The sequence below is a fragment of the Guillardia theta genome (assembly GCF_000315625.1).
Source record: "Guillardia theta CCMP2712 unplaced genomic scaffold GUITHscaffold_19, whole genome shotgun sequence".
Taxonomy (NCBI): Eukaryota; class Cryptophyceae; order Pyrenomonadales; family Geminigeraceae; genus Guillardia; species Guillardia theta.
This window is the reverse complement of record NW_005434655.1, coordinates 82,000-105,622: the sequence shown is the minus strand read 5'-3', so window position 1 is coordinate 105,622 and position 23,623 is coordinate 82,000. Positions and strand designations below refer to the sequence as shown.

The 23,623-nt window shown below is 54.0% G+C and overlaps 11 protein-coding genes across 11 annotated transcripts; 4 read left to right on the top strand and 7 right to left on the bottom strand.

Moving 5' to 3' along the window:
- Window position 1: 1 nt before the first annotated feature.
- On the bottom strand, window positions 2-736 carry GUITHDRAFT_68163 (mevalonate kinase; the record flags this gene model as incomplete). The annotated part of the gene is made up of 1 exon (XM_005835907.1): window positions 2-736. A coding segment is annotated over one exon (735 nt), but the record flags the coding sequence as incomplete, so codon positions are not given.
- A 1,432-nt stretch (window positions 737-2,168) lies between these two features.
- GUITHDRAFT_68153 (hypothetical protein) lies at window positions 2,169-2,925 on the top strand (the record flags this gene model as incomplete). The annotated part of the gene is made up of 5 exons (XM_005835906.1): window positions 2,169-2,313; window positions 2,373-2,458; window positions 2,517-2,547; window positions 2,596-2,807; window positions 2,860-2,925. 5 exons carry the CDS (start codon window positions 2,169-2,171, stop codon window positions 2,923-2,925), a joined length of 540 nt encoding a protein of 179 aa, XP_005835963.1.
- Window positions 2,926-3,112: 187 nt separating this feature from the next.
- Window positions 3,113-4,490, bottom strand: GUITHDRAFT_162209 (hypothetical protein; the record flags this gene model as incomplete). The annotated part of the gene is made up of 12 exons (XM_005835905.1): window positions 4,307-4,490; window positions 4,197-4,258; window positions 4,076-4,145; window positions 3,961-4,028; window positions 3,855-3,910; window positions 3,740-3,804; window positions 3,664-3,690; window positions 3,552-3,608; window positions 3,444-3,503; window positions 3,340-3,397; window positions 3,198-3,292; window positions 3,113-3,148 (listed from the first exon to the last, which is right to left on the bottom strand). Exons 2-12 carry the CDS (start codon window positions 4,256-4,258, stop codon window positions 3,113-3,115), a joined length of 654 nt encoding a protein of 217 aa, XP_005835962.1. The 5' UTR covers window positions 4,307-4,490.
- A 1,678-nt stretch (window positions 4,491-6,168) lies between these two features.
- GUITHDRAFT_68214 (hypothetical protein) lies at window positions 6,169-6,915 on the bottom strand (the record flags this gene model as incomplete). The annotated part of the gene is made up of 1 exon (XM_005835904.1): window positions 6,169-6,915. One exon carries the CDS (start codon window positions 6,913-6,915, stop codon window positions 6,169-6,171), a length of 747 nt encoding a protein of 248 aa, XP_005835961.1.
- A 1,752-nt stretch (window positions 6,916-8,667) lies between these two features.
- On the top strand, window positions 8,668-9,414 carry GUITHDRAFT_68249 (hypothetical protein; the record flags this gene model as incomplete). Its single annotated transcript, XM_005835903.1, has 1 exon — window positions 8,668-9,414. One exon carries the CDS (start codon window positions 8,668-8,670, stop codon window positions 9,412-9,414), a length of 747 nt encoding a protein of 248 aa, XP_005835960.1.
- A 495-nt stretch (window positions 9,415-9,909) lies between these two features.
- Window positions 9,910-11,105, top strand: GUITHDRAFT_105062 (hypothetical protein; the record flags this gene model as incomplete). The annotated part of the gene is made up of 5 exons (XM_005835902.1): window positions 9,910-9,939; window positions 10,134-10,198; window positions 10,260-10,425; window positions 10,508-10,750; window positions 10,800-11,105. The coding sequence occupies 5 exons, from the start codon at window positions 9,910-9,912 to the stop codon at window positions 11,103-11,105; spliced, it is 810 nt and encodes a 269-aa protein (XP_005835959.1).
- An 895-nt stretch (window positions 11,106-12,000) lies between these two features.
- Window positions 12,001-13,752, top strand: GUITHDRAFT_105061 (hypothetical protein; the record flags this gene model as incomplete). The annotated part of the gene is made up of 7 exons (XM_005835901.1): window positions 12,001-12,092; window positions 12,197-12,386; window positions 12,441-12,813; window positions 12,858-12,927; window positions 13,043-13,374; window positions 13,507-13,595; window positions 13,669-13,752. The coding sequence occupies 7 exons, from the start codon at window positions 12,001-12,003 to the stop codon at window positions 13,750-13,752; spliced, it is 1,230 nt and encodes a 409-aa protein (XP_005835958.1).
- A 270-nt stretch (window positions 13,753-14,022) lies between these two features.
- On the bottom strand, window positions 14,023-14,367 carry GUITHDRAFT_53026 (hypothetical protein; the record flags this gene model as incomplete). Its single annotated transcript, XM_005835900.1, has 1 exon — window positions 14,023-14,367. A coding segment is annotated over one exon (345 nt), but the record flags the coding sequence as incomplete, so codon positions are not given.
- A 761-nt stretch (window positions 14,368-15,128) lies between these two features.
- GUITHDRAFT_105059 (hypothetical protein) lies at window positions 15,129-15,572 on the bottom strand (the record flags this gene model as incomplete). Its single annotated transcript, XM_005835899.1, has 1 exon — window positions 15,129-15,572. One exon carries the CDS (start codon window positions 15,570-15,572, stop codon window positions 15,129-15,131), a length of 444 nt encoding a protein of 147 aa, XP_005835956.1.
- A 332-nt stretch (window positions 15,573-15,904) lies between these two features.
- Window positions 15,905-17,203, bottom strand: GUITHDRAFT_151575 (hypothetical protein). Its single transcript, XM_005835898.1, has one exon. It carries the CDS (start codon window positions 17,133-17,135, stop codon window positions 16,125-16,127), a length of 1,011 nt encoding a protein of 336 aa, XP_005835955.1. The 5' UTR covers window positions 17,136-17,203; the 3' UTR covers window positions 15,905-16,124.
- A 1,234-nt stretch (window positions 17,204-18,437) lies between these two features.
- Window positions 18,438-22,931, bottom strand: GUITHDRAFT_136174 (hypothetical protein; the record flags this gene model as incomplete). The annotated part of the gene is given in 26 exon segments (XM_005835897.1): window positions 18,438-18,506; window positions 18,546-18,573; window positions 18,700-18,758; window positions 18,973-19,029; window positions 19,076-19,135; window positions 19,155-19,232; window positions 19,654-19,716; window positions 19,903-19,965; window positions 20,312-20,392; window positions 20,439-20,491; window positions 20,538-20,625; window positions 20,700-20,764; window positions 20,829-20,893; window positions 20,936-21,006; window positions 21,059-21,094; window positions 21,332-21,413; window positions 21,458-21,525; window positions 21,573-21,666; window positions 21,714-21,784; window positions 21,832-21,918; window positions 22,020-22,052; window positions 22,409-22,450; window positions 22,512-22,541; window positions 22,591-22,638; window positions 22,694-22,742; window positions 22,870-22,931. The coding sequence occupies 26 exon segments, from the start codon at window positions 22,929-22,931 to the stop codon at window positions 18,438-18,440; spliced, it is 1,602 nt and encodes a 533-aa protein (XP_005835954.1).
- Between the last annotated feature and the right edge of the window lie 692 nt (window positions 22,932-23,623).

The window sequence follows — 23,623 nt, the reverse complement described above, 5'->3', positions numbered from 1 at the left end:
CCTGGCAGAGCACATGATTGTCGTTCATCAGCTCTCCGACCCTCTTCCAGTCTCCTTCCTCCAGCTTGCTCTCGCCCTCCTCCACCAGCTTCAGGTAGCGCTGGAGCAGCGCATCAAACCACTGCGGCTCCTCCTCTTTCTTCTTCCTCACGTCCCCAACCACCTTTGACGTGCTCGCAGTAATCCCCGTGCTCGCGTACACGATCTCCACCTTCACTTTGAGGGTCTTGGGCAGGAAGGTAGACCCCTCCTCAGTCCTCTGGAACTTGAGGATACCACCGTAGGTCGCCGCAGTGTTGTCGATACCCGAGGGGGTACCGTGGTATCCCTTCTCTCCCTCATATCCTGCCTGGTTGATCTCCTCCTCTGTCAACTTCTTTCCCTGTGCGTGTGCAACCGCGCGGGCAAGGGCGACACAGGCAGCAGCAGAGGCACCGATGCCGGATACGGCAGTCAGGTCTCCTCCAAAGACGATGTCAACTTGTTGCTTGCTAGTGTCTACTCCCAGGTGAGAGAGGACGAGGCCCACAGCCTGATCGTGCTCCTCCTTCTTCTCGTCCTTGTACCCAGGGACAGCAGGACGGTTGTCCTGCTGATTCACGCCGCTTCCACCCTCCGTGAGCGTGACGCTGCAGTCGGTAAAGTCCGAGACGGCAGCCACAAGTGCTGGGACCTTGTAGACGACGAAGTGCTCGCCGAAGAGGATCAGCTTGCCGTATCCGCGATGTGATGACATAGCGCTTGTTCCTGCGCAACACCGACAGACGTCAGCCCCGGTCGCCACGCGTCCCTCGTGCTCAGCCTCAGTAGACTCTGATGAGGTCATTCAGCACATGATCATTTCTACATGTCTGTCCTCGTCACTGAGCACCTGTCCTTTCATTGATACACTTCTATGCGACCTAACTTTGACCTGCCGCCTAGTGGCGGACTTCTATCCTGCCATATCGTTGCTCAGTCAATTCCTCCTCCTGTTCGAGCCCGCCTATTTCTTCCCTCCCGCTGCCTGCTGCCTGCTGCCTGCTGCCTGCTGCCTGCTGCCTGCTGCCTGCTGCCTGCTTCCTGCTTCCTGCTGCCTGCTTCCTGCTTCCTGCTTCCTGCTTCCTGCTTCCTGCTGTTCCTCCTCCCATTCTCTCCGCTTCCCCCCTTCTCCCCTCCTCGCTTCCTCGCCCGCTTGTCCCCCGCCCTTTTATATGTCTTGTATCACCACCCCTTCAAATCAGGGTCTTAGTAGGGGTACATGTTGGTGTTCCACGGGTGGTCTTTGAACACAAATCGAGCCTGCCTCAGGGGCTACACGTCCGTGTGAACAAACCGGCGGCTCCTCTCAGAAAGCATCCGGGCTGCACCATGCCAGCCAGCCAGCTGGAAGAAATTCTTATTTTGACTATAGATGGAACAATCCCGAGATTCGGCGCTTGTGAGTACCCTGAATACCCTCAAATTACCAGTAAATCGAAGGGTACAATAATTGCTCCGTGTCTATAGTCAAGTAGAGATAGATCGAAGAATGGATGGTTCAGGGGTGGGTGGTAATGAAGGAGTCGTTACGGGAGATGGTGGGGTGGGGTGGTTGGATTCGAGAATCTCATCTCGAGCGTATCTTGTGCCCCAACGGGGTGTGTTACGTACCGCATAGCTTGTACTGGGGTAGGGTAGTATGCACTGAGGGCTTTACAAAGGGGGTACAATATAGGAATATAAGGGGTAGGGGTAGATGACTGTGGGGTAGCACACATGGAGATGTGAAATTCCATCGGTAACGATGGGTGGGGGTGGTAGAAACCAGGGGTGGATGCAGTGAAACCGGGGGAGTCTATTTTTCTGTAAGGGGGTTCGAAGGAAGATTGCGGCTTGTGGCGAAAATGGCAAGGGAATGGGAATGGCGAAACGATGCGGACGGGGACGAAGGGATGATGCAGGTGGTGATGCCGATAGAGCAGAATGTGAAGAGTAAGGATGTAGAGTTCAAGCTTACACCAACCAGGATGACCTTAGGGCTCAAGGGAGAAGCACCAGCTTTGGATGACGAGTTTTGGGGGGGGTTGAAAGTTATAGTAGAGGAGAGCGGATGGCAGATTGAGCGCGACGACAAGATGGGAAGGAGCATCATCGTATCTCTCAAGAAAGCTAAGTCGTGGGAAGAATGGGCATACCTTCTCAAGAGCATGGACACTCCTGCCGATACAACCGTTACTCAACGATGCTTCTTTGATGTCACCATCGGAGGAGAGCCGGCAGGAAGAATCGTTATGGGATTGTACGGACAGCAAGTTCCGAAGACTGTGAATAATTTTAAGTGCTTGTGTACTGGTACAGCGATGACAGTGCTGGTCTGCACCTGTGGATTCTGACTATATGTTTCACTCCAGGAGAGAGTGGTGTAGGCAAGAGCGGGAAGCAACTGCACTACAAGGGCTCTACCTTCCATCGCGTCATCCCCAAGTTCATGTGTCAGGTGGATCTCTCTTCCTCTTCCCCTACGATTTGGTTGGACTCACGAGATCTGGCTGTAGGGAGGAGACTTCACCAATCACGATGGGACAGGTGAGTCGCTGCGTGTCAGGATCGTTCGTGGTTTGATCGTGTATGCAGGAGGAGAGTCGATCTACGGCGAGAAGTTCAACGACGAAAACTTCAAGATCAAGCACAGCAAGCATGGCTTGCTCTCCATGGCCAATGCAGGGAAGAACACCAACGGGTCGCAGTTCTTCATCACCACTGCTCCAGCCAGTCATCTTGATGAAAAACATGTTGTGTTCGGGGAGGTACTTGAGGGATATGACGTCGTCAAGAAGATCGAAGCGGTATCTTTCTCCGCCACCTCCTCCATCACTTGCGTTTGACCTGAATTGGCAGGTTGGAGACTCTTCGGGCAAACCCAGCAAGGAAATTGTGATCCAAGATTGTGGTATCATTGACTGAGTGTTCATTTTGTTTTCTACATCATGAGGAGATAAATGAATACATATGAAATTGAGGGAACAAGCGTTGTCACGCAGACGAATCCATGGGTCCAAATCATGAGAAAGTTGAAGCAACAAAACTCGGCCAGTTTACTGATCGAAAGCACAACCGCTGATGGATTAGGGAAGCTGCATTCACAACGATTTCACATGAACATCATTGCCGGGCTTTCAATCGCCTCCTGCAATCAGACATCACTATAGGCGAGAACTCACATCCTACACCCTCACCTTGAAGATTGAGCAAAGCTTCTCCGCAAGCGCTCCATCCACCACTCGCCCATCGTGGGTCAGGCTGACCTTCATGACATTCTTGGTCTTCAGTCCTATTGCAACTTTGTCACCGGGAGGTGGAACACAGCCTTGTCTTCACCTCCTTTCTCAGATGGCACAAGCTTCGGTGTGGTGCTCCCAACGGCAAAAATAGTGGACTGAGGCAGACAATGAGGGATTCACCATGAGAATCATTGTGAGCACCTGAGGAGGATTCAACACAGCGATGAACTCTGTGATGTCATACATCCCCAGATTCGACACCTGAGGGAGGAGTCAGAAGAATGCTTGATGAGACGAGCCGTGGCTCACAGAAGTGCATCCTCCGGTGAACTCTTCGGGCATGAGCTTGTTCCCCCGGGCCCTCGCCTGCAGCCAACAACGATCACTGAACAGCAATTGAACTCCACTTGCTGGAATTCACCGCCATGTCCTTGGCTTCAGCAGAGACCTGCGGAGCCGTGAGTTTCCATAGCAAGGATGGGGCAGTTGATCTCGACCTTCAATATCGGCTTCTTGTCTGCATCTCGGATGACTGGGGTGATGAGCCCAGCTGGAGTGGCAGCTGAGAAGGAGTCAGAAGGTCTTCACCATCGAAATAGAGGCTTTACACACCAGCAAAAGAAACATCGACGCTCTGGTTGAACTTGATGCTGTCTTCAGTCCAATACCTGTTCCCATTTCTGTCGGGCGGAGAAAAGGACCAAGAAAGCAGACTTACGCGTTAGCCTCGGGGACGCTTCTCAGGGCGCTCGCAACAGCTTTGATCACGAAATCGTTGACAGAAACCTGCACATGCATCAACAAAACCCTAACAACTGCTCCTCTGCCCCTACTTTCGAGCCATTCTTGTCATTAAATTTCTTGCGCAGCTCCAGCAAGTTGTCCATCTCCACCTCCACCGTCCTGCATGAATACTTCACAATCCTTGTTCTTGCTCCACACTCGACCGCCTACATGTACGAGTGTGGAAGGTTGAGCTTGGATTCGAGCAGCCTCTTTGCAATGATCTTTCGCATCTGTGTACCGTTAGATAATCTCACAAACCTCGCAGCCAAGTCACATGCCTGAGACACTGGGACATCCTCATGCGTTCTGTGCGTTTTGAATACAAGGCTGCGCCGAACAGGAGTGGAATCTACAGGTTTCTCCTCCTTCACGGCAGCTTCAGCCGCTGGTGCAGGCTTCGAGGGAGAGGGTGCTGCTTGAGGGGTAGGGGATGGAGGAGGGGGAGCCGCTGGCTGAGCACTCCTCAAAGGCGCTAGGGAGGAGTATGGAACAAGTCCCAAGGCAGCAAGAACATCAGCCTGAAAGTACAGCAAGACATCAGAAATTTATCCTGTGAAGCATAAGGAGTCGACCTTGGTAATGATCGGATGGCCAGCAGGGGAGCGGGATGCAGCCTTCGAGGACAGCTCATTGATTGAGAGTGAGGGGTTGTTCTTGAGCAGAAACCCAGCTGCAGGTGAGATCACCACCCCTGGTGGGGCAGCAACCGCGGAGAAAAGTCGGCATGGAAGTTGCCCGACCACTTTTTTGCGCCACATCACCTGCACGTGAAACCAGATCAGAAGGATTGCAAGTATCAGGTGTTCTAGCAAATAGCCAGCATGTGCTGTTACAGTTTTCAACTTCACTCTTCACATAAATGCTGACAATGTAAGCAGATTTGATGGATTCTTAGAGAGTATGACAGGGATCTCGGGCTGCAATCTCGTTTTCTCATGCGAATTCTCCGTAACCAAATTAATACCACTATCGTTATTTCATTTCCATTTCCTTCTTATCCCGTAAAATCGACATCTGCAGTTGTTCTCCACTTCCAGAACTTCTCGTGTCTGCTTTCTGCAAACCTCGCTCGATCAATGATTCTATTTTCATTGTACCTGCTGCTCCTGTATCTACACGTGTATCTACATGTAAACCTGCATGTATACCTGCATCGCCTGCTCCTGCCTTCCTCCCTCTCATCCTTGTCCCCATATTTTCCTCTCCTCACATTCCCTCTCTCGCTACTGCCTTGCGACATATCACATACTACCCCCACAAATACACCACCCCATCACCCTACCTACCCACCAGTGATATTCATCTCAAATTTCCTAATTGTACCCCATAGAAATACCTTTAGAATTAGGGGTACTAAGAACACTTACCCTACCTTGAAGTTCTAGAGTACCCCTGCTTTCCATGTACGACTACACCCCTACCCATGGTTTATCACTCAAGCACACTTACCCCTCGAATAACAGCCTAAAGAGGGGGTAGACAATGGACACAGCTTGCGCCTCATCCCCTCACACTGCCGACCGCGCCGGACGGTCCGCCGGTGGCGGATTCCGAGTTCTGGTCTGGTCGCCGGACTAGGCTGGCCCGGGCTGCCGGGCTGCCGGGCCGTGATCGGAGGCTGATTGATGAGTGCGGCATGGCGCGGCCCGGCCTAGGCCCGTCACTGAGTCACAACCCACGGCGGGCCGGGCCGCGGCGCCGCGTGCGCAGGATCCGCCGCACTGACTCGGGACTCGTCGGAGTCGGAGCCTCGGCGGAGCCCGCCAGTGAGGTGCCAATCACGGGTCAGATGACTGGTGATCATTTTTCTGAAATTTATTGAAAACTGACAGTAACTGTAAACACTGAAAGATGTCAAATAGCAGTCTGGGCAAAATAACTAGTACATTAAAAAAATATTGATAGCAGCAACAAAAATTGTGCCGGCCGCCACAGTTCAACAAACGCCGTCAACCGTTGAACCGTGACCGTACGCCGGTCACCGGGTTCGACTCTCGCCGTCTGACGGTAACTGTTGGTCAGAAAACGGCCGCTGATTGAGATTTAAAGTAATGAAGAATCCTTGATGAGGAATCCTTGTCTCCTCATTGCAGTTCACACGTGAAATTCAGTCCCGGAGATGATCAAATCCTTCGACTGTTTAAGCCTTGCCGGCCTCGATCTTGCTGCTCTGCTGTGCTGCCTGCGCGTGCTCCAGCACGTACGGATTCGTCTCGTCTACCTTCAGCCCTGACAGCGTGTGGTTCACGTCCCGATGGCATGCCTCGTCCGCTCGCACCGCCAGCATCAAGTCTCTCATGGTCGCCTCCGGCTTGAGGTGCCAGTAGTCGATGGCGATCTGAGGGGCGGCCTGCGTCTTCCAGTGTCCCAGGCGCCCGTCGTCGATCGCGTTGATGATGTCCGTGTAGGTCTTCACCGCCTCCTCCTCGAGGTACCCCACGAACCGATGGCAGAACCGCGGGCTCACCAGGTAGCACAGGAAGAAGACGTTCATGAACACTCCCTGCGTCCCTACGACCGCTGCGCGGAAGAGAGGCCCCGGCCTGCGGAGCTTGACAAACGTCAGCAAGTGCATGCGCTCGTTCTCCGCCTCCTCCAGCAGCGTGTGGATCCACCCGTGATCACGGTCCATGATGCGCAGGGAGCGCAGGTGACGAAGCATGCCCGCCGTCATGCCGGGCACTCCCGCGACGGTCTCGAGGAAGCAGATGCGGTTGATGACCTTGCCCTCCGTGAGGTTGCCGAAGCGATACCCAGAGAAAGTGTCGAAAGACCACCGCGCTGCCTTCACCGCAGCAAGCGCCACACGGTCGACCATGTCCTCGGGTTTCTTGTGGGTCTTCTTGATGCTGTTGACCTCCTCCTCGGTCCAGACGGAGTGCTGCATGGGGTTGGCCCAGACCTCCTTGTCGGACACGGCCACCTTGGAGACGCCGAGGGGATGGACGTTGGTAGAGGTCTTGAAGTGGACCATGTCATGGACGATGGTGGGGTCTTCCCTGGGGGGACCTCCACGGGCGGAGGCGAGGAGGCGCTTGAAGGCGAGGGTGTTGATAGCGGAGGCAGAGGAGGAGGAGGCGACAAGAGAGCGGATGGGGAGGGCGGAGAGCCTCGTCGCAGAACGAAGGAGGGGGAGCATGGTCGAGTGAAGCGTTGGTTTTCTTTCTCGCAACTTTTACTTGCTCCGACAGGGGGGCGGGGGGACTAGGAGCATCATGGGTGGGTCCTTTTTGCACCGGTGTATTTCTCTGCCATATCCTCAGGCTAGTACCGGGTACTTTGTAGTATGCTGACCGAGATTAGGGTATCTCAGCCAAGAGAGCTTGGGATTTTTTTTTGGGATAAAGCCGGTCATGAAGTACCCCTGCTCTACCCCCTCAAAGTACCGGTGATGTGAAACCCTCCCGTCCAAGGGAAATAACACCCGTGGTGCATAAATACTTATCCAAGTTTTATTGTAGGGGTGATCAATACCACCGGTGTATCCTTAGACCCCTCAAATATCAAACAACTTTCCTCGATTCCCATGGTGGGTAGGACAAATGACCCCACCGTAATCGGGCTGACAGCTACACACCCTTGCCTTGCTGACCTCCACCCATCCTGGATTTGCTACCCAAGTATTTGAAGTAAAAAGGTAGGTAGGGGTATACCCCCTTGCCCTCAGGACGCAAGGAACGGACGCGAAACGTATCTGGTCAGTGACAATCACGTTACTATCACCGGTACCTTTCTGCTGTTTCGAATGGGTAGGGGTTACCACCCTGAGATTTCTCAGTGTTTGGGACTTCGGGGACGAGAACCCGACCTGGTGGTAGGAAATCCTGCGAAAACATTAGGGTAGGGTCAGAGACATAGGAGGGGTAGTGGGTAGGGTAGTGCTCGTGCAGTCGATCATAGCAGGTCACTGACAGGGATGCTGTATGAGTCAAAGAATCCTTGTTCAGGGGTAGGGTTCTCCGAAGTGGGTGGGGGTCATCAAATTTGTTATAGGACCAGTCATTATTCCAAATTGTGACGGAAATTCAAATGCTAGATTTTAGTTTTCGGGGGTATGTATCGATGGGGGTGGGTAAGCTTTTGTGGGGGTCTCCGAGTTGGACATGGAAAGTGCCTGTTTGGCTTTCCCATTGGGGGTGGTGTAATGAAGGGTAGGGTTCCCTATGTATTTAAAGGGTGGGGGTCAATGAGGTGGGTATCAGTGCCCTGACTCATTCCAATGTGAATGATGGAATAAAGGGGGTAGGGGTTATCAAAATAGGGTAGTGAAATTGATAAAGTATGGAGCAAAGGGTACATGTAGTGGGACTGGAAAATTGGATGGGTGGGGGTCGGGAAGTCGGTGTATTTATAACCCCTCCGACAACGTTTGTCTCACTGATAGAACATGCTCCCCCTCCTTCGTTCTGCGACGAGGCTCTCCGCCCTCCCCATCCGCTCTCTTGTCGCCTCCTCCTCCTCTGCCTCCGCTATCAACACCCTCGCCTTCAAGCGCCTCCTCGCCTCCGCCCGTGGAGGTCCCCCCAGGGAAGACCCCACCATCGTCCATGACATGGTCCACTTCAAGACCTCTACCAACGTCCATCCCCTCGGCGTCTCCAAGGTGGCCGTGTCCGACAAGGAGGTCTGGGCCAACCCCATGCAGCACTCCGTCTGGACCGAGGAGGAGGTCAACAGCATCAAGAAGACCCACAAGAAACCCGAGGACATGGTCGACCGTGTGGCGCTTGCTGCGGTGAAGGCAGCGCGGTGGTCTTTCGACACTTTCTCTGGGTATCGCTTCGGCAACCTCACGGAGGGCAAGGTCATCAACCGCATCTGCTTCCTCGAGACCGTCGCGGGAGTGCCCGGCATGACGGCGGGCATGCTTCGTCACCTGCGCTCCCTGCGCATCATGGACCGTGATCACGGGTGGATCCACACGCTGCTGGAGGAGGCGGAGAACGAGCGCATGCACTTGCTGACGTTTGTCAAGCTCCGCAGGCCGGGGCCTCTCTTCCGCGCAGCGGTCGTAGGGACGCAGGGAGTGTTCATGAACGTCTTCTTCCTGTGCTACCTGGTGAGCCCGCGGTTCTGCCATCGGTTCGTGGGGTACCTCGAGGAGGAGGCGGTGAAGACCTACACGGACATCATCAACGCGATCGACGACGGGCGCCTGGGACACTGGAAGACGCAGGCCGCCCCTCAGATCGCCATCGACTACTGGCACCTCAAGCCGGAGGCGACCATGAGAGACTTGATGCTGGCGGTGCGAGCGGACGAGGCATGCCATCGGGACGTGAACCACACGCTGTCAGGGCTGAAGGTAGACGAGACGAATCCGTACGTGCTGGAGCACGCGCAGGCAGCACAGCAGAGCAGCAAGATCGAGGCCGGCAAGGCTTAATTTTGCTACCTCCCGGCAGCCTGGTCGCGTAAGTGTCACAGTGAGTGAGGTCTGTGTGGTCTCAGTCGCAGTGTGCGGCACGATGTTGCCAATGGTGCACAAGGTTTGTTGAGATTTCATTCAGAATGAGTCGCTGTAATTCCTAGCTTGATGAATGTAAATAGCAAGTACTGAATAAAAGATCATTCCAGTGAATACTGTCGGATCGGACGGTCACGGCGCCGCTCGCCGCACTGCAGTTTCGCCTGCCCGGAGTCGGCGGGGATGCTACATTATCTCCGACATGGGCGTGAAGTTGTTTAAAGTTGATCGGGAAACCGTAACATAGAGAATTTTCCCTAGGCTTTAGACGTTCATCGGCGACAACCGAAGTTCTGGGTCCGATGAGCCGGGCCCGGCCGCTTGCCAGTGCCCAGGGCCGCCAGTTCCAAGTTCGGACCGGGACCCGGCGAAGTTTTTGGATGACCTGAGTTCGGTCGCAAGTTTGTGGAAGACATGGCGGGGCTCTTGGTGGTTCTTGACGAGGTGACGAGAGGCGATGGCGGGAAGGAGAGGCTGTTGTCATGTTGAGAGGGAGGCACATGCAGAGAAGTCTGGAGGGAGAGGAAGGAGAGGAGGAGAGGAGGAGAGGAGGAGAGGAGGAGAGGAGGAGAGGAAGATGGGGTGGTAAGGAACTAGGGTGAGTACTTGGGACATGAAACGTTCTTTTTTCCTTACAGGGGATCATAGCGATCTTCAGCAACGCCCCAGAAAGAGTCATGATGGGAATGTGTGTATGCAGGAGGTGATCTATGACTAAGAAATCCTCTATCGTGCTGGTCAGATCACTCCTTCCTGCTTGGCAGGTTTCACCGAGTGTTGCAGCACGTGAAAGAGATTCGGATCGACATCCCCAAGTTTGTGTGGGTGCTGGACAGCAAGTTCGGGTCCCAGCCAACAAGCAACAGCAGACTCCTCGCCAAACTTTTCGATCAGGATGGGAGGACGTTGAACGTTGGAGTCAAAGAACCTGTAAGCATGTCCAACCCCTCCCCTCAGCCCTCCCCTCCTCTCCTCCTCTGCCTTTGTGTGCACAGCTCATGCTCTGTCCCAGTGCAGCATTGCGCTCCTGCTCGTGCAACTTGCTGGACACCTGGACAAGATCAGGGTAGCAAGACTGAACGGTATGAGCACCTATCGCAAGAACGAGCTCCCTAGAGGGTACCCCAGCGAGATGGGATTGTCGAGGCGTAGAGGGAACAAAGGAGCAGAGGAGTCGCGATACGTCGACATGCTTGAGAGAAAGGGTGTGGAGTACAGGGAAGGAACCTCGTGGGATACCAGCCTCCTCCTCACTGTGAGTTCACCGTGCATGCTTTTCGTTTGATCTCAGTGCTCGATTGCAGTTTTTGGACCACAGCCATGAGCTGAGAGAGATTTACCTCTCCAGGAATGCTGCAATCATGAGCCGTCAGGATTTTGAGAATTTCTGCCTCCTCCTCCGACGCTGGCTCGTGCGAAAAAGCTGCGCTGAGCCTGGCCCGCTTCCTCATGCCCTGCATCGCCAAAGAAGTGTGTCTAACTTGCAAGTCCTCGACCTGTCCGACAACAGACTGGGAAGTGCCAGCATGTCCGACTTTGCACAGGCGATCATGGATGCATCCAAAGTGCAACCTTTGGCTCTGACCCAGCTGATGTTGAGAGGTGAGTAGGACATGCACGATGGGGAAGATGGGGAGAAGGGGGGGAGGAATTGAATTGAAAATGAGAGATCTCTAGGAAACAAGTGTGGAGATGCGGGAGCGATTTCTCTTTTGCCTGCACTCGAGGTTTTGCCCTGTTGGAAGGAAAGATGGAAGAGCTGAGAACTGTTCACTGAAGTTGCTTCCCTTGCTCGAGATCTTGGATCTTCGTCTCAACAGGTCCATCCTCCCCCTTCCCCTTTCTTCTTCTCCACTTGGCCTCCTTCCTTCCTTCCTTTCCCGCTTCCCCTTACTCTCTCCCTTCCTCTTCTTCTCGTATAAGTTCAAAGTTAAGTCAATGTTTCCTACATGCATGTTTCCTACTTGCCGTCTTGTTCATTTTCTTCTTACCCATGTGCGTATAGTTTTCAAACTATTTCTTTGTTCTCGCCCCGTCCTACTTCTTTCTTCCTCCCACTCTCCTTTTGCTCCATACAGATTGACGTTATTGCCAAAGATTGCGCTACGAGACCGGCAGCCTGATACTAGAGCATCTCTCCGGTTGCCATAACTTGAAGGTCAAGACCTTTTCCTGCTGATCAAAAGCTCACAAGCCCAACAGGAAGTGAACGGTATCCCTTTTTCTCTTCCACCAGGGACCCCGACAGTCACCTTGAAGCATGCTGAACTAGCAGAAGCTGCTATCCTTGACATGTTGCTTGCAACCCGCTGGAATATGCGAGTAGGGGAGGTGGAGGCGGTGGACCTACAGACATGTCACCTGGATGCGAACGGGCACGAAACCTTTCTTGCTCTCTTCGAAAGAACTACAGATATTACATCTCTCTCTCTCTCATCTCAACTCCCTCCTCATATCAGCAGCGACTGTGAAGATCCTGGTCTGTCTATCTCAGAGATTCTTTCGATGCCATCGTTGAAGCATCTCCGCAAACTGAGCATTGTAAGTTTGCGGCTCGGAGTTGCCGGAGCAGAGGCACTTTCCAAAGGCATTTCGAGGTGAGCGAGAGCAAGAAGCAGATCACAGCAGAGCAGAGGAGGGGATGGAGACAATAAAAAACAAAACAATCTTTTCCATCATGACATTCTGAAAGTGCATGCAGGTTGTCATTGCTGGAAGAATTGGATTTGTCAGACAATCAGATTGCTGATGGTATCGTGTTTATCACGGCGTCTCTTTTTTCCGCGAAGCTCTACGGAATCAAGTCGTTGACTCTTTCAGATAACAATTTGGGTTGCTACGAAATGTCTATGATTCGATTATTGTTGTCGGAAATTACAGCTTCACTTACGGTGACGACAAAACTTTTCGTACATTGATATCTTTTGAGCATCTTTGTCTTTCAGGCTTTAGATCTTTCTTCCAATTACCTCCTCGATCGAGATTGCTTCGAGACTCTGTCGAGTTGCTTTCTGAAGAAGAGCGATCATTGTTCACAACCTGTCACAATCATCGCAACAGCACTTCAAAGGCTGAACGTCTCACATCAGAGAAGTGATAGCGACTATAATAGCACGTCTGAGCCACTTGAAACTTTCCCGCTCAGCCACTTTCATCCTCTCTGTTGCGATGGGAACCTGTCCTCTTTATCGCTGCATGGGTGGAATCTGGATGACATCGCGTTGTTGGGATTGAGATGTGCAAGATCGTCAGGAGGTTCTGTGGGTGGAGATCAATCTGGAGCAGCTCGAGGGGTGTATGAAGATTTGGATATCCACTGTGAGGCAGGTGAGAAACTTTAGTCGTTGTGAACGGCGGCCAAGTGGTTGAGACTTCAGTGAACGAGCAGGGGACTTTGACAAGGTCGGTCGTATGCTCAGCCAGGAAATGCGTGTGAGGCACCTCAGAATAACAGGAGATGCTCTTCCGACGTCAAAGTCATGTTTGTGAGTGAATCGCTCCGTGCACCCTCGTATGTTTTCCTCATTTCTTAGCTCGTCCTCTTCAGGTTTCTTCCTGGTCTCGCTGTTGCTCTCCTGAGGCCACAAAGTTGTCCTCTACTCACACTTCATCTCAATGGGATCCAGCTGGGAGCGGCAGGATACGCGATGCTGCTCAAGAGCCTCGAAGAAGAAGAGCGATTGTGTGTTCAACACTCCGATGTAGACACAGGAAGATGCTCGTCGTCGTCATCAACCTCTCCCTCATCTTCTTGCACGGCTGTTGGATACTCTTTGAAGGAGCTCAACTTGAGCAATACTTGTATCGACAAGAGGTGCGCTAAAGTGGTCGCAGAAATCATCCAGAGGTTCTCGTTTCTCGAGGAACTGATTCTCACAGGTAATGACAGTGCTGTTTTATTCCCTTCTACTCTCATCATCACTTGCTCATGTTTGCTTGCTTCACCCATCTTAACATTCCATAATCCTATCGCTCCCTTCACGCGTTATCTCCTCTCACCTCGTCCTCCAGACAACAAGTTCGGGTGCGTCGGAGCCTTTGATATTCTGCAAGCCGCCAAGTCGCTGGAGCGATTGGAGCTTGTAGACATGAGAGGGAGTGTCAGCGAGGACGATAGCACGTGGGATTCACGACTCGTTCCTCTTTTTCCCTCCAGCTGACATTCGGGAGCAGGTGGAAGTTGCGGTCAACGACTTCATGTCGCATCTTGTATTCTACAATGGACCATCGTCTCTAAGAGACGCTCTGGATCCATGATTCTCTATCCTCCGCCCTCTCCCCCCACTCCCTCTCCCTGCTTTTCCTCCCCGCCCCATTATTCTTCTAAGGAACTCTCGATCTTGCCGACCATCTCCTCTCGTTGTCCGCGTGCATCTTTGTCCAGTCTGCATGCAGCTGGACTTGAGCTGACGCCGAGGAGTGCTCTGTATCCGGAGACTGCAGCCCATCGAGCACCTTCCTGGACGAAGTTCGCTGCCTGGCCGTCTCGTCCACCTGCATCATCAGCAGGTTGAACTGGAAGGTGTCATCTTCAGAGGCCGCGTGCTTGCTGCACCCTCCGAAGATGTACAGGGCCGCAGACTCCCCGTGCATGATGCAAGAATGGCCCCACCTCCCAGCAGGGGCCTCACCTGGGCCATGGGCGAACTTCCAGGAGGATCCAAAGAGGTTGTAAAGGAAGACGTCGTTGAAGAACTGATCACCTGCCCCTCCGAACACGATCATCGTATCCATCCCCTGCACCACCGCGCTGTGGCCCCACCGGGGGGAGGGGAGGATGCCGGTCGTCTGCACGAAAGTCCAAGTCATCGTCTCCATGTCGAAATCGTACATGTCGTTGAAGTTGGCGGAGCCGTTCTGCCCTCCGAAGATGAACATGCGGTTGTTGCGGTCCAGCGCGCAGGTCGAGTGGAAGGCGCGGGGGGCCGGGGGGGCGCCATGCTGAGGAGGCAGCGACCACCGTCCCGTCCTGCAGTCGAAGAGGAAGAGGTCGTTGAAGAAGCCTGCTCCTGCTCCACCGAAGAGGATCGCCACCTCTTCCTGCGACGTCTGTGTCATGGTGTGGCCGTGCCTTGGCGAGGGACGGACGTCGCCGCTCTGGAAGAGGATGCTCCAACGCATCTCCAACACGTTGAGCTCGTAGCAGTCGTTGAGGTTGCCCTGCTTCCCTGTCCCCCCGAACACAATGACCTTCACCTGGTCCGACAGCAGGGCTGTGTGGTAGGAGCGAGCCGGTGGCTTCGTGCCGAAGCAATCGACCTTCTCCCAGCACAAGTCCACCAGGTTCAGTTTCATCATGGCGTTGCAGTACTTGCTGCCTCTCCCCGATGACCCTCCGATCAGCAGCGCGTACGCTGAGTTGACCAGCGTCAGCGTGTGGCCCCTCCTTGCGCTGGGCTTCACCGCCTCCTCGCCCTCCTCTGCCGTGCCAGCAGCCCTCGTCACCTTCATCTGCAGCTTCTTCCATGCCGCGTGTGCGTTGTAGAGCATCTCTGACATGTTCTTCATCCTGTCGTTCTTGTTCTTCCCACCTGCCAGGTTCTCTGCGCTCTCCATCCCCTCTTGTATCATCATCGCCTTCTTCAACATCCCGAACTCGCTCATGGCCAGTCGCAGCCGTCGAGCTTTCCTTGTCACGATGTGAGCGTCATCCTGGTCGATGTAGGGCAGGTCGGTAAACTTTTCTTCAGCTCCATGTTCACGATCCTCCTCGTCCTCCATCGCGACTTCTTCCTCTTGATCGCATCCTCCACATCCGCGTAAGGGTTCTTCCGTGATTCTTGCCACTGTGACGTCTGCATGAACTCGATCGCGCTCTGTTCGGCGAGCAAGGAGGGGAAGGGACGGACAGGAGCAGAGGCCTTGAGCCTCTCCATCCTGTTCTTTGCGAATGCCATGTACTCATTCAGCACCGAGGGTCGTTGAATCTTCCCTTGTCCTCCACTCCCAGCATCCCCCGCATCCTGCTGCCTCCTCAGTCTCAGGATCGGACCAGAGGACCTCTGCAGACTCTCAGATCGAGTGAGAGGGAGAGGAGGAGGAGCTTGTCTCTTGATCAGGAACTTCTCCTCCTCCATGTTCCACCTCTTGCTGAGGCTATCCAGCATCCGCCGCTCCTCCCTCCGCAGCATTGTTCCCCCAACTGACCGGTCTTACCACCCCACCCTCACAATGTACTCATACCACCCCGGTCCCTGTCACTACTGGTAGCCATGGAATAAATTCCTCGACTCATACCGCACTGTGACAGGCAGCAGCGGGGGCAGCAGCGCCGGGGGGCGGCAATGGCAGAGATCCGACCGTCATAGCAGCGACATGGCTGATCCACCAGGAGCATCAAGCTCACTGGCCGCCGGGCAACTGCCGCCTGGCAGGTGAAGAGCACGAGGAAAGTTGTTGAGGCCAATTTCTGATCAGGGGAAAGTTTGTACTGCAAACAATAACAAGAAATGAGCTGAGTAAGGGGTTAGTGTCGAGGTCCTCATCATGCGCGAGCCCTGTCCAAGGCAACGAAGCGAAGCAACCAAGGAGCACGGCAGCTATCGACATAAGCAATATGTCGGGAGGACGTTTCGACGCCCATCGCGATGCTAAAAGATTACAACTGGGCAGGACGGAGAGGAGGGGGATCAGGCAGCGACGTCCTGAAGGATCTTGAGCTTCCGTTCACAGTCTTTGAGGCCCAGCCTGCGAGACGCCATCTCTTGTTGGACCTTACTCACGTCCTGCAGCCGCTCCTTGAGTTTCTTCCTCACCTCTGCCAACCTCCCTCGGAGGTGCTTCATGTAGCTCGCTGTCTCCGCCGGGCTCTCGCAGACCCTCCGTGACTCAGACGAGCCAAGAGCACTGGCCTCCGGGCCCGCACCCTCCGCTCGGGCCCTCTGAGCCCACCTCACTGCGCTCGGTTCCCACTCCTGCCCGCCAGACCTTTGGCGAGCCCGCTCCAGGAGCTCGAGCTGCTCGCTCCTCTTCTTACGGGCCTCGCACTTCTGGAGAGAGACGGAGATCTCCCGCGACTGACCGCGCAGGCCATGGATCGTCCTGATGAGCGCGCGGGTCTGCGAGGAGAAGGAGTCTAGATCGTTCTTCAGCTCGGTGAAGCTCGAGCTAGTGCGCATGCTCACGCACTCCCTGAATGCTTGCTTGTAACTGCACGACTTCTTGCCCACGAAGCCAAACATCATCTCTTGTATCGAGCCCGTGTCCCCGTCCCACGGCCGTTGCGTCGCCGTGAGCTCCTTCCTGTACCCGTCGCAGCTCACGGCACATGACTTCCCTCGGATCTCCATGACGAGGGTGAGGGAGGGGATCGCGATCTTTACCAGCGCGTACCCAGAGTCCCAGCAGACCTCCGTCTCTCCGAAGAGAACGTCGAAGCTCGACATGAGGTAGTGCCGGAACAGCACAGCCTGGTGAAGCTCGCATCTGCGTTGCAGCTCCTTGCATGATGCACTGAGCCGTCCGTACGCCCTCGCATCGGCGTGTCGCATGATGACCACTATGAGATCTTCTTGAATGTCCAGCAGCCCGCAGGAGCCCTCGTCTTCAACATGCTCGCCCTGATCCGGAGCAATCGCACAGGCCGCTCTAACCCTTTTACAGCTTGAGCTGAGCGCAGACAACAAACTAGATGAATCCATTTGACCTATTGTATCAGAGCATACACCGTTCGTGTTTCGCGCTGTTCTTTCTGCATGAACATTAACCTGAAGAAAAACTCAATTCGTTTTCCCATGGAGCATCCCCATTACAGGTAAACGTGTTATCTAGATTCAGACAAACAGCCTTTTCGGTATTCATTTTCCTCACTACTATCTCTGGCACAAAATCGCCTCTTGCTCATAACATGATTTCAAACTATCTCTTCCATTGTTGAGAACTCAGCACATCCAGAATCGCATTCCACGTGACATACTTTCTCCACCCAACATATCCTACCAAATCATCATCGGACCATCTGTGATCGGGCAACACCTCTCATCAACGCTCCAGGAACCAAGTCTTACATTACAGTCTCCAAGGTGCCTCTTCTAGCATCACAACACCTCTCGTCGCTCTCCCTCTCTCCTCAACATGACAATATTGTTATCCTACCCCATCCCAACATCGTCTTTGCATTTCACCGCGACCTCTACGGTATCTATCAATTTCCTATGACCTCGTACGAAAAATCTCTATCAGCTGATATTTTTCCTAGTACACTTCTGATACATGCTGAAGTCCTAGGTGACCATAGATTTGATACCTATTTTCATACAAAATGCTAAGACCTCTGGGTTGGCATGTCATCATACTAATTGTATTTTAAGATTTTGTTTTTAGAGTTGATTTTCTGAACATTGTACACATCGTATTACCAGAGAGAGAACTTAAAACTAAATACTTTTTAAAAATGATTTAATAAAAAAACAGGCAAAACCCCTTGTAACTGTCAATAACGTTTCTACGTACCAGGCCAGCTCCAGTGCGGTCCGGTCCCGCTGACGGACCGTACTACTGAGTCAGGGCATTCGCTGCCTCCTTCGTTTCCTAGTATTTTATTGAGGCGGGTTTGTAGGGTTTATCCTCCGCCTCCTTTGTTTACTCCGGTTTGCCCCTTCTTTTTCAGTCAATAAAAAGAGTCAGGGCCGGGGCGGCGGCCCATGAGATAGTCCTGAGACTATCTCAGGTTGGAAATCAGCGAGTCAAGTTGTCATATCGGATCACTGTGGCCACGGGCACGCGCTTCAAGTTGGGTGCCCGATACTATCATATGACGCCCATTCAAGTTTCATTGATTCGATCAAAGACCGTACATCTACTAGTCACTTGCCATGATAGTCGGCTGATCATCATCATCCGAGTGATACTCGGAGCTACTGAGTGATCACCCCGGCCCTGCCAACTGAGCCTCCGGGGAGTCATTGCGGCCCGGCTACCCGATCAGATGCTCTCGTCAGCTCTTAGCTGATCCATTGGAGTTTGATGGAGATGGTGCCCTTGTCGTCATTGCTCTGCTCAAAGACTCTCAGCTGCTTCGGAGTTCAGAGAGGAACGAGGGCCTCAGGTACCTCGCTGTGATGCCGAGCGCTCTCTGGCCTTGAGGTGACAGTCAGTCATGGAGAAGGAGAGGAACGACTCCGGGAGGAGGAGGAGGAGAAGGAGGAGGAGAAGGAGGAGGAGAAGGATGCCGGGACGAGGACGAGTAGGACGAGGATCGGCTACCATGGAAAGGAAATGCAGTGCATGTGCGAACGCCCATCCATCAGTCTCGCCAGCGGGATCTGAGGCCGACAGTGGACAGGTCACGCAAGAAGCAGAAGATGAAGGAGGAGGGAGGAGGGAGGAGGGAGGAGGGAGGAGGGAGGAGGGAGGAGGGAGGAGGGAGGAGGGAGGAGGGAGGAGGGAGGAGGGGGGAGGAGGGAGGAGGGAGGAGGGAGGAAAACGTTGAGAGGAAGGGGGAAGTAGGAGGTGCGGACGGGAGGACGCGCGCAGGACCTCCAAGGATGCGATCCTCTCGCCATTGAGGAACCTCGGAAAGTCCCGATCCCACACCTGGACAACTGCTGAGATCGCTACAACAGTCTGGATGCCCCCCTACCTCCACGCAAAGGACGTGGAAGGGAGCAGCGACGTTGCACCAGATCCCCTCGTAGTCCACCTGCCAGGTCCACTTTCACCTCTTCCGACATGGGCAGCAAGGGCAGGTACCGAGCCCGAGACCAGGGTAATCTCCATCCTCTGATTCCAGACTGGGTCTGAGCCGTCCCGTCAGGTCACAAGCTTCATGGTCAGCCAAGACTCGCCTCTCGCCTTCCAGCACGTCGCTGACTCCACGGGTCTTGATGTCCAGCTGTGGAAGGAGGAGAGGCAATTGCGGAGGGCCGAAAGGGGGGGGGGGGGGGAGGAAAGGCGCAGGAGGAGCAGGAGCAGGAGCAGGAGCAGGAGCAGGAGCAGGAGCAGGAGCAGGAGCAGGAGCAGGAGGAGCAAGAGAAGGAGCATTGAGGGGGGATTGAAGTCGTCAGGCGATGAGGAGTAGTAATCAGGGAGTTGAAAATCATTTACCATGAGTCACGGAGCAGCTGCTGTCGTTCCTCCTCGTCTTGTGGGAACTGATTCTTCAACGCCTCCCCCCAATTCCTTCAGCTGGAAGAGCAGGACAGCTCGGGGAACGCTCACCTTCAGCAGCCCACTCCTCCCTACTCCTCCCTCGTCCAGAGGATATTCGTTCCTCAGGGTGAGCTGAAAGACGCAGGAAGGCAGTTCAGAGGAATGCCCACGAAACTTGACAGAGGAGGGGAGAACACAGTGAAGTTTTGCTGGGAGGACCACGATGGGGAGCGGCGACGGACGAGAAGGAAACAGAAAGGGAGGAGGGCGGAGGAGAGGTGTGGTTGGGATGGAGAGGCAGGGAGGAGGGAGACGTACCTTGACATATGGATCAGCGTATCCTCCAAAGGCGGTGGAATCCATCCGAGGGAAGTTTTTACCCTGAGAGAGATGGTGAACAGGAGAAGGAGAGGAGAGAAGGGGGGGGGGGATTATTTACATCCAGCAGCTCCACCTCCAGGAAGCGAACTTCAAGATCTACCAGAAAGTAAGCTGCTTGATGCACCAGGCTGAGTGAGGAGATGTGAGAGGAGGAGCAGGAGAAGGAGCAGGAGAAGGAGAAGGAGAAGGAGCAGGAGAAGGAGCAGGAGAAGGAGCAGGAGGAAGACCTCTCCATCGTCGCTGGAGGACGAGGTATCGATTGAAGTCAGGCTCCTTCTCGAGTTGCGACAAGACAAACTTGCAGAAGGTTTGAGTTTCAACTTGCTCCAGCCAGCCAAGTCCTGACCTCCTCAGTGCACGGAGAATCTGGGAGCAGGGAGAGCTCTTGGATCTTCGACTCCATCATCTTCTTGGCTCTAGAGATGACCTGTGGAGGCAAGTCAGAGCTCCTCATGCTGACGTCTTGACCTGACCGTCTCATGCGCGAGGTCGAGGGCCTCGCCGATGCTTCTCTCCACTCTGATCACTGCCAGGCATCGCCTCACTCGAAGCTTCCCCGTCACTCTCGCCACCTCTCTTCAGGTCCTCCAGGTACTTTTCCGCCGCCTCCTTGTCCTGGCTGCTCTTCACGGGCTGCCGAGCTTCGATTGTTGCTGCGATCTGCACGAATGTCATAGTGGGGAGGAGACGGCAGCAAGGCCGAGACTTCAGGGGCAACGACTGCTTCAAACTACCAGCAGGTCAGTTCCTTCCAGCACCTCCCGCGCTTCACCTTGGAGGACGAGGCCGTGCTCAAGACCTGAGCAAAGGAAAAACCCTGGGGAGAAGGAGAATCAACAAGTTATCTTCGTCGGCAGACTGACTTGCCCAATACGACGGGTATGCGTTCTTCAAGCCTTCAAACTCTGACAGGACCCTTGAATCAAACCTTGCGCCAACGTCAAGCTCGTTGGATCCAGCTTAGCCCCACCTGTCGTCCTTGCTTGCCTTGTCAAGAGCGTTCTCAACAAAGGACTGAACTAGCAGCTGATCCTTGACCTCCTGCTCTCTAGGATTAGAGCAGTTCTCGCTCGATCTCTCCTAGCTCCAACACCTGCCTGCTACGAAGAACATACTCGATGGCCGTTTCCTGCAACAACGTCACCCCCGAACGTGTCAAAGAGATTCAAATCATTCAACCGATTTTTGCTGTCCCAACCAGATGACAACTTCTTCCTGCACAACTCGCGATCATCACTTTGGTAATCTCAACCCCAATTTCTCCTTTGACTGCCTCCTCCTCCTCCTCCTCCTCCTCCTCCTCCTCCTCCTCCCCTCCTCCCCTCCTACATCGTCTCCTCTTCCTCCCCACTTCTCCCTCACGAACCTTCGACATGCCATAGAAGCGAACGAGCATAGAGGATAACGCATATCTTATCAGCCAATGATTGCGAAGGGTGGAGAACGTGCTGGCAGACCAAGTCAATCACCTACGCTCTGCTCCTCTCCCCACCGATGGATTGTCACGTAACACCATCTTGCCCCGTAGAAGGGAGGAAACAGCCAGATGACGAGCAGAAGCTGAGGAAGACTCTTACAGCACGCTCTCGCCTCCAGCCTCCCGTCACCTTCACTTCATAGTAGACGGGCAGGCGGGACAGAAGAACCGAAGAGAATCTCTCCACCATTGAGAAGATGAAGTAGATCACCCAGAACGTCAGCCTGGCGACACAGGCGATGACTCGACAAGCAGCACGTCTCTCACCCACCATTGTCTGTCGTCGTCTCCGCCCTTGGTCTCGATGGCACGAATGGAGTTGAAGGATCCAACGACAAACACCTTGGCTCGACAGGGTTAACACAGTCCCCAGCAGCAGCTCACCTCACCAGGAAGTATCCGAGATATTCGCAGATCAGGCTGAAACCAGTTGCTTCGTTCACGCAGAAGACTTCAGAAGCTCCTTCCTCTCCGCACTGAATGTCACAAACAAGGCGTCAGGTCTCTTGGCCTAGCGATTCAATGACGATCGTCCTGCCTTGGGCAATTTCTTGACAGCCTCTGCCAGGGCACCCACGTTCTCGAACAGAACCATCTTGTACTTCTTCCACTGGAGGAGCATCAGTTGTGCGAGAGGCAGAGAGAGTCTCGGATCGCCTGCTTGTACCCGTCCTTGAGCTCGCACCTCGGCATCGGTACTGTTCAGGAGCAGCGTTCAGACAGCATGGAAGGAGTAAAGGAAGGCCGCACATCGAGCTTTGAGCTTGCACATGTGCGATGGTGTGCAACCTGATCCCATCTGCGATGATGCCGTCAGCGAGCAGCAGGAGCATGGGAGGAAGCATCATTCCTGATATTTGCACTGGATCTCCTCCCCAAACTCGTCGAGCTCGGGGCACGCTCCGATAGCCTGCACGTGTTGGCTAACACCTCTGAACGTCTCTCATCTGATGCGCGCTCTCTCACCTCACAGGGAAACTTGGAGCTCGTTGTGATGGACTTGATCAGCTGTACAGTATGACGACTGAGATAGGGGGGGGGGGGGGGGGGGCATCCAAACAATCTTAACCTTCTCACACATGTCCACACATCTGCGGAACTTGAAAGGACACAGGTCCTCGCAGAATCCTGAGGACAACTGGATCAACCTTGTTCACAGCACGTCCAACTCCTCTACCGTTGTCCTCCAGTGCCTCCTGCCACCCGGTACGTTTCAGCAACATATCATCCTCCTCATCCCACGCGATTGACCTTGGTATCGCCGAAGTCAAGGATGTGGTTGACTACCTCGTCGCAGAGGCTGCATCGAGCTTCTTTCCCGCGTCCTGCCATTGGAGACACCATCCCTCAGCCTCCTCCTGCACACTCTTCCAGCGCGAGGTTCACCGAGTATAGTCTGCCACAGAAGGGAAGTCATTCGTTTGTACCACTGGATGTCCGAGGCAAACTCGACGACCATGGCCACCACCATCTGCATCGTCACGATCATGTTGAAGCACGAAAACCATGGCGATCAGGAGATGAGAGATCGCTCTTTACCCATGGTGCGGGTATGGATGGCAGCACCGAGAATGCCCTAGATTGGATCAAACAACAAGGCAAGGACCGATAGCGTACTTATGAAGTCCGGACTGTATCGCCGACATCGCTGAAGAGAGCAAGTCAGCCATGACAACAAACATGGTCAATGACGGACTCTGAGCTGCCGCTAGAGAGGTCGAGGACGCCAGCTCTAACGCCCGGGCCGTCTGCAACCTGCAAACATAATCCATAGCAGTGAGCAGTGGCAAGGAGGGGGGGTGAGGAATCACCCCATGAGGAGCAGGAGAACGATCATCTCTCTTCCTGCTGTGGGCAAGTCAAGCATCAGGAGTCTCGAGACAGCATGGCGCGCCCTCTAGCGACCTGAAGTAGCCTTCCAAGTCGCCATCGCCATTGCGCAGCACCGGGCTCACTGGTTTCGGTCGGGGTCGTTTCTTTCAGCCCTCATACAGCACTTTGGCATGTACCCTCATACCTGCCCTCATACAGCCCGCTTGTTCCAGAATCAATGTCATAAAAATATTTAAATTGTATAAATTGGTACAATTGCAAAACTTGGTGGTATGATGAAAATAGTCAATTTTTGAGATGTACAACAGGGAAGTTTCTATATTGTTTTTGAAATGCAAGAGGGTGCAA

Coding starts and splice junctions, on each gene's coding strand:
- GUITHDRAFT_151575 (XM_005835898.1), bottom strand. CDS start 17,135: ATGGATTCATCTAGTTTGTTGTCTGCGCTCAGCTCAAGCTGTAAAAGG.